The 12,736-nt window shown below is 39.8% G+C and overlaps 1 protein-coding gene across 4 annotated transcripts in view; it reads left to right on the top strand.

Annotated features, from left to right (window-relative positions):
- LOC306969977 (phosphatidylinositol-binding clathrin assembly protein-like) overlaps positions 1 to 12,736 on the top strand; it is a 43,419-nt gene that overhangs the window by 8,833 nt on the left and 21,850 nt on the right. For all 4 annotated transcript variants that reach the window (XM_079565787.1, XM_079565786.1, XM_079565789.1 and 1 more), the window contains exon 2: positions 12,322 to 12,464. In XM_079565787.1, coding sequence (XP_079421913.1) covers positions 12,322 to 12,464 — 143 coding nt within the window. The remainder of the gene's footprint in view (positions 1 to 12,321; positions 12,465 to 12,736) is intronic.

Raw genomic sequence — 12,736 nt, 5'->3', positions numbered from 1 at the left:
CTAATAAGTATAAGAAAAAATAATAATCAACTGCCTGCATCAGTGCGTCATGTAGGTCTGTCTCGTAAAGTAACGCAACTTTTAAGTTTTTTTATTCACGGGTGATGAGGGCCGAGAATAACAAATGATTGTTTTGAATCTTGACTTCATCAGAGATGCTGCGGGCCTCAGTGCCGTCTGCTTTAAATGCAAACTCATTTCTAAAGACACAAGCTATACATTAAGGATAATGAATTGTCATCATAGACATAAACATTTCAGGAAATGCATATTATGGTAATAATATCACCCCAGAAAGATAGACTCAAAGCTATTTCCTCTCATTTGCATATTGTTCCATCTGCTTATGGTAAACAGCATGGAAGCAACATGCTTCAGTAAGAGACAAGGCACATGCTTAAGACTGGTTCACATATGGAAAACAAACACTGTTTAAACTCAGATGACCTTGCCAACCATTGTTCGATACGATTAATAGGCCTTAATACTCAGACAATATTACATTCATAATATCTGTCCATTTACAGTAAGACCAAAAAAATGAATTTAAAGTATGTGACAGAATCACCAAACCACATTTTTCACTTGACTTTTAGCCGGTCCCCCCAGGTTTGGCACCTGATGTGCATAATGGTTGTGCACGTTCACCTTGGCATACATTTTAAACTGCAGCTTTTGTGTCTATTGAACACTGGGATTGACAAAAAGGTCACAGTTACTTAAAATCTTAATGCACATGTGCATTAAGATTGTATGGAATATTTTATGTATGCCAAAGTTTATTAGCATTCCAGCTATATCTGCTCATGGTAAACAACAGCCGACCTTTCCAGCATAGAAGTGACGTCAATCATTTGAATATTGACTCTCCCATTCGTACAAAACAAGCATGGCTATTCCTGCCTGCAGGTTTGCAAAACTACTTTAAACAGCACTGCATTTTTACATTGTTAGTGTGTATCTTGTTACACGGTCAAGATATTTAATCTGGGATACCTCTTAGCTAAACAAAGATTTGATAAATAGACATTTCACTTTCCCTTATGCCTTCCCTGTTTCCATCCATCTTTAGCGAGCTGCACCGTGGCCATTTGTCTAACGGGAAAACGCCTGATAAATCAAGTGCTTTGTCGAACGCAGAGAGAGCTAGCTTTCCCCGAGCCTCTGAGGCATGTTTCTCTATTGTGTCGTGACCTTGACAGACCGGTCGCTGACATAAATGGCCAATGCTGACTATTTATTACCCATGGCCAATGATGAGCATGACAGATGGAGTAATGGGATTTCACCGGGCTATAGGCTGCATGGAGGAGATAGTAGGCAGCACCAGCACAAACCAAATTCATCTCGACATAGGGGGAGGCTAATCGGTGAGACCTATATGTAAGTAGCAGCTAGTACTAGTTAAAGTGTACACAGATGGGAGAAAGCAGTATCACTACCGACTTTATCTCTTCATCATTGCACCTTTGTAGCGAATGGGACAAATCGAGCAACATTTTGTCTTCATCTCATCTTCACTGTGGCTGAAAGATTAGTGTTCATGCCTCTCAGCAAGACATGCCCCAAGTTTGATCCCAGGGTTATGGAGTACCCGTGGAGTTTGCAAAGTGTAGCTCAAAATATGAAGACAGCGATCCATATTAGACAGATAGCCAGAAGATACAGTATCATTGATAACATCTGTAAAGGGTGCCTGCTTCGTCTTGTGTCACGAAGGTAATCTGCTGCGTGGGACCGTCGGTGTGGGCAAAGGTGTGTGAAGAATAATCATGAGTGCTTTGTCCTTGGTAGCTAGGCAATGGTCTCTAAGATGAAGTAAGACGAAAAATACAGGAATGTGAAGTCAGACAGAGCACTGGCATTAAAAAAGAAAAAGCAATGAATAGGTCGTCCCACACACACCCACACACCCACCCAGGGCTCAGGAACACAGCGAGCGGAGAATGAACTGAACGGTAGTATGCGTCAAATCAAGGTTGTTAGCGACGGCTCCCTAGATTATTGTTGTGTGTTTTTTTTTTGCTGCTTACTGTACCGCAGGGTTAGTAAAGTCTGGATGGCTGTAAAAGAAAACGTGTGCCCGCGTCAGTGACTGTTCTGACTGATCAATGGGACGTGTTTCAGATGAAGCTATTTAGCAGGTGGAATTCTTCACTGTGGAAAGCAGGGCTGTATGATTTTGGAATAAGATCTGCGGTAATTGAAGGTTTTCTCACCGCAGCAATAGAGATTTAATTTGGGATTCATGGTTCTAAAATTAGGATTATGTTTGCAGTGCGCGATTTAAACAAAGCCGGGGACATTCACATTTGAGAGAAGATTAAACAGGCACTGCTAAACTAATAAAAGAATCCCATAAACATATTAAAAAGGTCCAAATGCAGCATGTTTTATAAGCTGCAAAATGAGACCCCATTGATGTAAGACACAATTACAATTACAATTGTAGTAATTTTGAATAGACTGCAATAAAAAGGGATATCCATGTGAATGAAATGATGCCGTGCTTTGTCAGTTTGCCTCAAGGCAGCAGTGGCTAAAGAAGCCTAACTTGTCTCCACTGAGATTGAGGAGTAAATACAGAAAAGCTTGGAATCGTTAGCAAACTTCTCTCTATATAAAACTAATTCATCACTATTATTGCCTGTATGGCGAGGGGTGTGACAGGAAGGGCAAAGCATAATGTGCCAAATCAATGAGCGATGAAGCGATGTGCTGTAGAAAAGCAGGCATTTTACTGTAGCGTTTTACGTCTGTTAATGGGTCGTGATCGACAGCTCTCTCATCTTCCTCTATAAAGACCCGTTTTCGTAAAGTGTGAATGATTACAGGGACAGAGGGCTCCTGACCTTAGCGGTGCACTCGGCTAAAGCTCCTGAAGGTCAACAGTACTGGCACCGGTAAAGGTTAAAGCTGTAATCCTGTGACTCAAAATCTGTCATGCTTATGTTTACTGACCTCCTTCATCAAAATATTATCATTTTCAACCAGAAAAAATGTGCAGTAATTTGTGACATTGAGTTTTGACATTGCAAACCATACGCCTACAAAGCTTTTGCCCTGTCTATTGCCGGGGCGCATCGATGGTAGCTGTTGTACAAATTTGTATATACGTCTTGGAATAGAAGCTTATTTGTGTAGCACTTTTCACATGAGTCACAAGTCACCCAAAGCGACTCACACAGTGTCGGGGATTGATCCTTTATTCACTTCACACACAGTAGTGGTGAGCTTCGTAGGCAGCCACAGTTTCCTTTGGGGTAGACTGACAGAAGTGTGGCTGTAACGGTCCCTCTGACGGCCACTCATTCTCTCACACACATCATTCACCCTTTTTTACTCTCCAGTGAACGTCCATTAGCCAGAACACTAGTAGAGATAGAAGGCTCAGCTGCGAGTCTTGCCCGGATCCCTCCTCGTTTGTCCTTTCCTTGTTCCCTGTAGCGCCTCTTCCGACAATTCCCCTGTGCTGCAGCTGTGGGGGGGCTACTGGTGCCGCTTCAGTGTTTCAGAATGTACATGTATTTAGTGGTACTCAGACTCAGCAGGTCGAACACGCAGACCCCACACAGAAACACACTCGTCTGGCCCGGGATCGAAAACCCGGCACCGGCTTGTTGTGAAGGACGAGCGCTAACCTCCACGCCACCATACCGTCTTCTTAAGAAATGATTGCTCAAATGTTATTGGTAATTGGTAGAAAGCGCTTCTCTAACAGATTTGGTGACAGCAGTTTAATGAACGGAAAGTGAAAAGGAGTTGAGCTGTGCAATTCATTTCAATCATGGAATCTCAATCTCAATCATGGAAAGCTCTTGACAAAGGAAGAAAGAACAAGAAACCAGCAATATGTGTTTAAACATTTCAATACATATCAGCCCAGCACAATAAAGGCTTTTTAGAAAATCTAAATAGAGAATTATGGCGTGGGTGGAGTGCCTTGGTTTTTCGATTTTCTCTTAAGTTTCCGTTCCCCAAGCGCCAAAGAGCACCTTACACAAAAAAACAACAACTTTATGGTATTGACTTCCTGAGCACTTTGTGTCTAGTTTCTCTTGTGTGGAAAGCATGGAGTTTGGGCTAGAGCCAGTTCTGTGGCAGGAACAGAAGTTTTGGAGTAAAATGGAGACTTTTTTTTTTAATGGTTTAAGTCAGTGTTAATTTCGTCGACTAAAATATTTAGTCTTAATTTTAGTCAAAGTAATATTTTTGACGACTAAAATTGGACTAAAACTAAATTAAAAGTTGTTCATGAGACTAAAACTATGACTAAAATGTCCAGATATTTTAGTCGACTAAAATAAGACTAAATAAAAATGACTGAATCATCCAAACTTCTACTGACCGTCTGAAAGAGCCTCAGATCATTTACAATCACTGCTAAAGGATCAGGTCTGAGCTTTCTTCATGTGGAGCAGCTCCATGAGGAACAAGATTAAATATGATTATATTGAATATTATAAATGCTAAATTAGTCTTAAATTTAGTCGACTAAATTTACTTGCAATTTTAGTCGACTAAAACTAGACTAAAATTGAAACGATTTTTTTGACTAAATCTCGACTAAAATTAATTTACATTTTATTCAAAAGACTAAGACTAAAACTACATTAAAATATGTTGTCAAAATGAACACTGGTTTAAGTGTTAATTTGTAATAGAGTGGAAAGCAATTTTTTTTGTGTGATGTTTAGGATGAAGGAAGGAAGGAGGTAAAAAGTGTAAGAGTAACCTGGGTTTTGACATGTTCAGAGAGGATAGGCAGTCGACAGAGTAACAACTAAAGGAGTGAACAAATGCAGTGAAAGTATATGTTTTAGTTGGAGGCAAGTCATCGGCAGGCTGTCATTATGTTTTTGCAAGCACACATTTAAAAAAAAAAAAAAACAAACATATGAACTGAAGTGTTCTGTGCCTCAACCTCCCACTGCTTTCTCTTTGCTCTATATCTAGACTTCCATTTCCAATTTCCAATTCACTTCTCACCCATATCACCTATCATACCACTTGAACATTCCCTGCTATACACCCCTCAGTCCCTGCTTTATATTTATCTATGTATACGGCTTGATGGCAGGCTTTTCCAGTACACACTGCGGTCTCACAGCTATACAACATACCACAGCATGTCATCTAGCAACACATACTTACAAAACATTTCCACATTTCCATCCCAAAGCTTCTAATTATGCTATTGACGAACATTATATCCAAACACCTCCTGCAGCCTATCAATAAAGCTGACTGAAAATCGAGCAGTCCATACTTCATCATAACCCTATAGCAGAGAGAGCTGTCAAATATCGATGATACAGTCAGGGCTGATGTATTATTTCCTCTGGGGATACACGCACTACAGACAAGAGCCTATTCATTCCAGAGTAAACATTTTCAAGTACTGGCAGTAGGGTGCGTTGCAGTTACTCAGCAAAAGGAGAGTATATGCTCTGACCAAAATGATGTGTTTATATCATTTACCTTTCTAAAGAGCCCACAATTTACTATTGAGGTGGACAAAAACTGTTTTGAGACAGTTTTGTGGTGGAATTTATGAGAGAATTTATCGAAAACTGGTGGGTACAATTACAGCAGACGGGGTTTTTACAGACAGCATCTCTTTAATCGCCCATATATGGTCATTTTTTAAAACAGTTGAGGGGGAAAACAATTTGGAGAAAAATCTTTACTTCCTATAATTATTCAAAAACTACTTTAACAAATGCTGAATTAGGAACAAAGTTTTCTACTAAAGAAAGATACAAAGACATGGGGTGGAGGAAAGTGGTTCAACAGCCCATAATTACAAAAATAACGGAGAATGTGCTAATTCTAACCCTAGCTATGGGTAGAGACGTGATGCCGTCTGTATCTATAAAGAGGCGATAGAAATATAATGCAAATATGACAAGTTTGCGGACCTAAATCCTAACAAACAAGTACCAGATTTAGTATTTGTTGACTTTTTGTTTCGGAGATTTGATTTAAAATACACACAAAACTGCGCCTCTCCTGATAAGTCACTGCCTTCGTGTGTTGGACGTGAACGCATGCTAGGAAGTCCGGTGCAAGAAATGACCTTTTGGAACAAATATTAATTTGAAAAAAAAAAAAAAAAAAGGTCAATGATGAAGTATTAATTATTGAACCCAGAGGAAATCACAAACTCTACACCATTGACAGTATTCAGAGCATGACTGAAGGCTTCATTAGTGAGAGGCTGAGCTATCGATTTAATTGGAATCAGAGGATGGAGGGGGGAAAAAAACTGGAAGGAACTGACACTGTATGATTGGAGACACGATGAAGACAAGATTTATTTATCCTTTGCGTTTGGTCCCTGTTTCAGTGTCGTGTTTAGCTTTTAGCCAAAGGAGTGCATGCAAACTCCACATAGAATAGACAAAAAACACAAAGGGAGTGTAACAGTAGGACGCGACAAAAAAAATGTGATACTGCATCGAATGAATAATGTCATGAGGTGTGAAGGGAGCAAAAGGTGTTTATTAAAATGAAAGGGGGGTTGAGGTTATCAGAGATAGAGCTCAGAGGGTAGTGTCATCATATCCACATTATTTTTCCTGATTAATATAACAATATCTCTATTCATCATTATGGTATCATAAAATCCGATTAAAGGTTGACCTCAAAACTGCAGTGACTGGATAGAACACAATGAATTCAATCGGCTTGATTGTAATCAAAGATCAGTGGTTTAAACTCAGATCCAACGGTTTCAAACAATGTGCTGCAAATATTGGGTTATTCTGTGTCGAGATTTCCCTGTGTCTGAGTGGATTTCCCCATCACCCTAAAAGCTGCACCTTAGGCTAATCTTCCTGTGGATACTCCCGACCAAGATCGTACTGTCTCAAGCTCTCCTGACAGGTTCTCCCTGCAGCATCCAAGGAAGAGTCAGTCAGTGGCATTAAAACATTTAAAGCATTAGGGTTTTTAAAAATGCTGCTTCAAACATCAGTCTTCTGCTCGTGTCCTGTGGGGAATTACCATATTAATACTGTCCATATGATATTTTATTTAACGATGCATCAGTGAGTGCTTTAATTGCAAAGCTCCCGGTGTGATGATGATTCCGATGTCCAATGTTCATGTTTTCATTTGCATTTGAAAAAAAAATATTTGTTTGCTTTTGTTTGTCAGCAGGAAAAAAAATAATCTCAGTTTGTAGTTTTCAGATTGAAATGTGATGGTGTTCCTTTCTCAGATGGCACCACGAGCCAATTTCCATTAGTTTTCATGTATTTACTCTGCTATATAAGAATTTCCCAAAACAAAACACAATAATGTAGAACCTGATATTGTTCGCACTGCATTACGGAGTCCATTATTAAGCATCACATAATCTGCATTGCACGGTAGTTATTTCAACTTCCTCGGTCTCAATTAAACACTCTTTCCACTCCTTCTTAATAATTTCATTCATATCTAAGTTTTTTTTTTTTATGCAACTCTAAGAACTGGTTGGCCACAACAAAGATGGCTGAATTTGCCCAAAACGTTACATTTTTCAGGACGTTATTCCGTTCATCACTGTGAAACCCATCTATAGGCCTCTAGCTTGTTGTTTGATCATCAGAAACATTGCAATTCACTCCGTAGTTCTCTGCGCCATTGTTGAAAGATAATCAAATATGGACAAAATAATTACACAGCCAAAAGCGGCAGACTGTATCAAACAGCTCTTAATTGTAGTGGCTCGACTGGTTCTAAATCACAGCATACAAAACAGAAATTGCTTTGTCGATTTCTTTGCTGTCACTTTTTTTCCTTCTTTTTTTTTTTTTTGACGGTGGTGTCTCAAATTCAGAAAAAACGTTCCCAACAGACCAGTGGAGAATTCCTTTTGGTGTTGCGGCTCCTTTGACGTGCGGTGAGCCCCGGTATGATCCGCGAATCCGAGGTGGATCTAGCAGTTTAAGACCGAGCGCCGAACATCACAGCGCGTTCAAATACCGTCTGATAACCTCAGATTCACGCTCATGGAGAACCAAAAGAACTCCGCTTTCCTCTCCAGCCGCAGTGTCTTTGAACTGCGCATCACTCTCTCACTCCTGTGGTGTTGACGTCTCTTTGATTTGAGCCAATTTTGTGTTGGTCTGGCTAGGACAAGGTTCACTCAGTGTTGTGTTAGAGGACAGCTGCAATTAAGCCACCTTATTTTTTTTTTCTTGTTTATTTGACCGTGTTTATTGGGCGGGACAGTGCTCTGTGTGTGAAATGGGGGCTGTATGGCTGGTAAAGTGCAAAGGAATAGGCAAAAAGGCAGCACGATATGAGAAAACTGCAAGTCTTGATAATTATCTGGAATTTTGACACAGTGCGTTTCTGCTGCCATGCTGTGACATCATCTGCATACGCTCTGTGTTTAGTTATGTAGATACTGACAGTGCGTGTGGTTTGTTTATAGCCACTAATTAGCGTGTATAGATTATTGGTTTCAAAAGAACTCTGTGACCAAAAAAAAACATACTCGAGTTCCATCTGTGTCAGAATAATACATCATTAATGGAGTGTAAATCTCTAGATTGAAGAACTCGTGATATTTCATCATGTTTCGAAGTCTTGCGATCTGGATATTGTATGCATACATTTTACACGCAGTATGTTGAGCATGATTATTTAAAGATGCATTATGCAACTTTTTATGTGGGACAAAAAAGTTGATATTTGTGCCTATTTGACCTTGTAGTGATCCAGTGGCTGTATTAGTGGTTACCATAGCGCCTCTACAATGCTCCAGGGTCAATTGTTTTTTAGGTTTCTGGTGAGAGGCTCCGTCAGCAGTGAAAACCCTCCAAACAATTTATCCTGGAGCGTCCTAGAGACCACTGTGAGCGAAAGTTAAGGCGTCATGCTGACCACTCGTACAGCTGCTGGGTCACTACAAGATCAAATACGCACAAATATCAACTTTTTTTTTTCCACATAAAAAGACGGATAATGCACCTTTAAGTCATAGGTAACAAGGGCAGTTATGTTGCTATACCACACGGTAAAATAGATTAAATGTGTAATACATGCTTTGTGTGGCCTATTAATTGAACAGTGTGAATAATCATTTACATTTGACAATAATGGCCCATACTATGCAACACCACTGCACTATAACAGAGAAGCCTTGTGTATCATCCATACACTAATCCCTGAACAGCAGCTCGACTAAGTCTCAAATACCAGAGATTTATGTATTAGCATTTTAATATTGACTGTACAATGTTAAAAAAAAGCACATTCTTATGTTTGATGCTTGAGTGACGTCTGTTGAGCTTAGTCATGCTTTAACCTCCTTCAAAATCACCTTCTCCATTGTACACAAAATCCTCAAAACTATTTAGGCCAGTGGGATTGCATCGGTGACCTCTGATAAAGAACCTGTGCTTGAGACTAGGGCGCTTGAAGTTAGATCGACTGCCTTAAAAGACTTGAGACCAGTCCTCCCCCCCTGCTTCTATCAAATGCAACCAAGAACATTACTCTACTCTAGTGCAGACTTTTTGAACTTTTTGAACCACTTCTTGAGACAAATGACAGCAATTGGGCCTCAACTGCTGGTCAGTGGAGTTCGACCTGGAAATGTACTTGTCTGAAAGCGTTGAGGAGGCTGTGTTACAGCACTGGGCCATCACATTATGTCTTGATATTTGACTTTTCAGCTGTTTTGTCCTTTATAAACAAACTCCAGACATTATCACTTTGATAGATGGCCTCTCTAGCACTGTAATCAACAAACACGTTTTTCTGTTGTTCTGCACATTTCTAACAGCCTTCTGGTTGCCTTCATTTTTCCCACCTTTATTTTTTTTTTATTGTGGCAACTTTATTGTCCTTAAGCAGAGAAATACAATCTCGTAAAGGCTTCATAAAAATCCTATCATCCAGTGGACCGGGAAGACGATTGTTTGATAAAAAGCCAGCAACCTTATCTGGCAGCTTTTCACACATTTCTTTTCAACTCTTCTCTATATCTTTTGTGGAAAGGTCATACATACGTAAGTGCCGTCTTCTGTCTTGAGATACTTTTAGTTAAATTGTTTACGCTTGCAGTTTACCTACACCTTCTGAATAACTGCATGTCATATGCATATGTTCAACTCAAGAGTTTGTACAGTTTACCCAGAAGAACACAACCGTACACTGCAAAAAGTAATTAACTAGACTAGTATAAACATCTCAATTTGAGCATAATAATCCAATTTTTGGTTGTTTTGACTGGTTAAGATGTTGTTGGGCATTTGTCCTAGATTATTTCACTTGTTCTGAGATGTTTCTGACTCATTTCAATACATTTCTTCCTTATTTCAGGTAATTTTCTTTGCCAATGGGGTAAGAAAATTGTTCTTATCTCATTGGCAATATTACTTTCTTATTTCAAGCGAGATTTACATTAGAACTATGAAATGAAATGAAATGTCCTCAAACAAGCAAAGTAAACTTGGTCCGATCAGGAAAAGTGTCTAAATGAGTGAAAACCGCTCAAAGCAAGATACATTTCCTCAATTCCAGTCATTTAAGCCAATGCTTGATATTTACTTTTTGCAGTGTAGAAAGTGTTTGGCTTTCCACAAGGTGCACAAGCCCCAATTATCTTGCTCAAAAAATATCTTCTGTTTTCTTACCTCAGGCTGTTTCTGATAGATTGTTAATTTAATCTAGTTACAATGGCTGCCGGGTACAGACCAGCCAGAGTTGCGTAGCTTGGACATCACATTTCCTCCTTAAAAAAAAAAAAAACACGAACGACTCTTTACACGTTCAAATAGACATAATTTATTTAAAAATATCTTTCAACATCATTTTTTCTTTCAGATAAAATCCGTAGAGGCTAATGTTTCAGGTCAACTCCCTTTTTACTCCATCTGTGCTCGAGCTGCCGCCTAATCTCGCCATTCATTTGACAGATTTCCCTTTTAAATTATTCATCGCTGGGGCTTGATTGTGTTGAAATAGCGCTGACCCCGTTGCGCACCTTTCTATCCACACGTATGATAAGGTATTGACATCTCTCGGTCTTGCTGGTACTGTACGTTCGTCTGGCATGACTGACATCAAGGTGAATACAGTAGCCCGTGGCTCTGATTCATTCTGCCATCGCGGCGTAATCATTTGTCCATTGATTCCTGGGTTCGATATCGAGTGGGTTCAAATTAATGCACCGGTCGTTTGTTGCAGCTGTTCGCTCGTCCGATCGATTATTAATAAGTCTGGGACCACTGTGGTATGAATTATTGTTCGACGGCTGCCTTCATTAGAACAGGTAGAAGCATTGTGCGAGAGAAACAGAAATGAGAAAGACGCAAACAATAGTGGTGAAATGATTCGTAGTAAGGCTTTTTTTTATATGTCTGTGAAAAGCGCTATATAAATAAAGATCTTCTTCTTCTTTTCTGCAACCTGAGAAGCTTGGGTGGTACAGTTCTGGGGGAAAAAATATCATTTGAGAGGAGCTTGCAGTCGCTATTTCGCACCTGTCTCGCTAAAAGACCCCCATGTGTGGAGTGAATTAAAAAAACAAATAAATTCCCTACCTTGTTGTGTGAAGCACACTGGGTTGCTTGTGTCGTGTGAAAAGCGCTATACAAATACAGTGGGAGGAAAAAGTGAGTACACCCTTTGACATTTTTTACATTTGTGCCTGAATTGGTGATAAAGTGTGGTCCGGTCATTCCCAAAATCTCAAGAATGAGTAAACAGTGTCTGCTTAAACTAATACCACCCAAACATTTACATTTGATCATATTATTTATTTGCCATAACATGTAAACATTCACGGGACAGTGTGGATTAAGTGAGTACACCTTCTGGCTAAGAATCCTCGACATTTAGAGTCAGTTGTGAGCCAACCTGAAGTCCAATCACTGAGGTGTGGCTTAAATGGATGAACTTATTGCTGCCAAAGGGGGGTCAACCAGCTATTGAATGCAAGGGTGTACTCACTTATTCCTCTCTGTCCTGTGAATGCTTACATGTTATGGCCATATTAGTTTAAGCAGATACTGTTTACTCATTCTTGTGATTTTAATATAGATCAGACCACATTTTATGACCACTTTAGGCAGAAATGTGAGACATTCCAAAGGGTGTACAGTACTCAAGTGGAAGATTGTGTTGAAAAGTTTATGCACTGGAGTTTGCTGATGGACAATTCGTAGGACACTTTCGCACAAGGACCAGTTCTCAACTCACCAGCCCTTCCCTTTTTTTCTGGTTTTCATGATGTCGCTAGTACGCTACATCGATTTCACAGCCTCATCATATCATAAAGTAATTCAGTAATATTAAAGCGTTTATCTCTCGTTCCAGACCTGATCCACTGCACCAACGAGCTGAACGTCAGTATCCCTCATTTGGCCGACACGCTGCTGGAGCGCACGGCCACCAACAGCTGGATTGTGGTCTTCAAAGCCCTCATCACCACACACCACCTCATGATGTACGGCAACGAGGTGAGTAATGAAGAAACGCTTCAGTAGGTATCGGTAATTCCACACCAAGGCTTTCCAAAGTTTTCCAGCTGTGATCCAGAAGATACAAGACAACCAGGTATGTCTGAACTGTCATTTGCCGCATTGCATTTGCAGCAATACTGAGTCGCAAGCTCAGCAGCTCAGGACTGACACCTGAACACGACAACTAGTACTTACTTACTATACAAGCAGAAAATTAATGGGTTTTTTTCTCGATACCAGTATTTTAACTATACTTGGTTTTTGATACC

This window comes from Gobius niger (assembly GCF_951799975.1).
Source record: "Gobius niger genome assembly, chromosome: 11".
In the NCBI taxonomy this organism is placed as follows: domain Eukaryota; kingdom Metazoa; phylum Chordata; class Actinopteri; order Gobiiformes; family Gobiidae; genus Gobius; species Gobius niger.
This window is presented reverse-complemented; position numbering and strand designations above follow the sequence as displayed.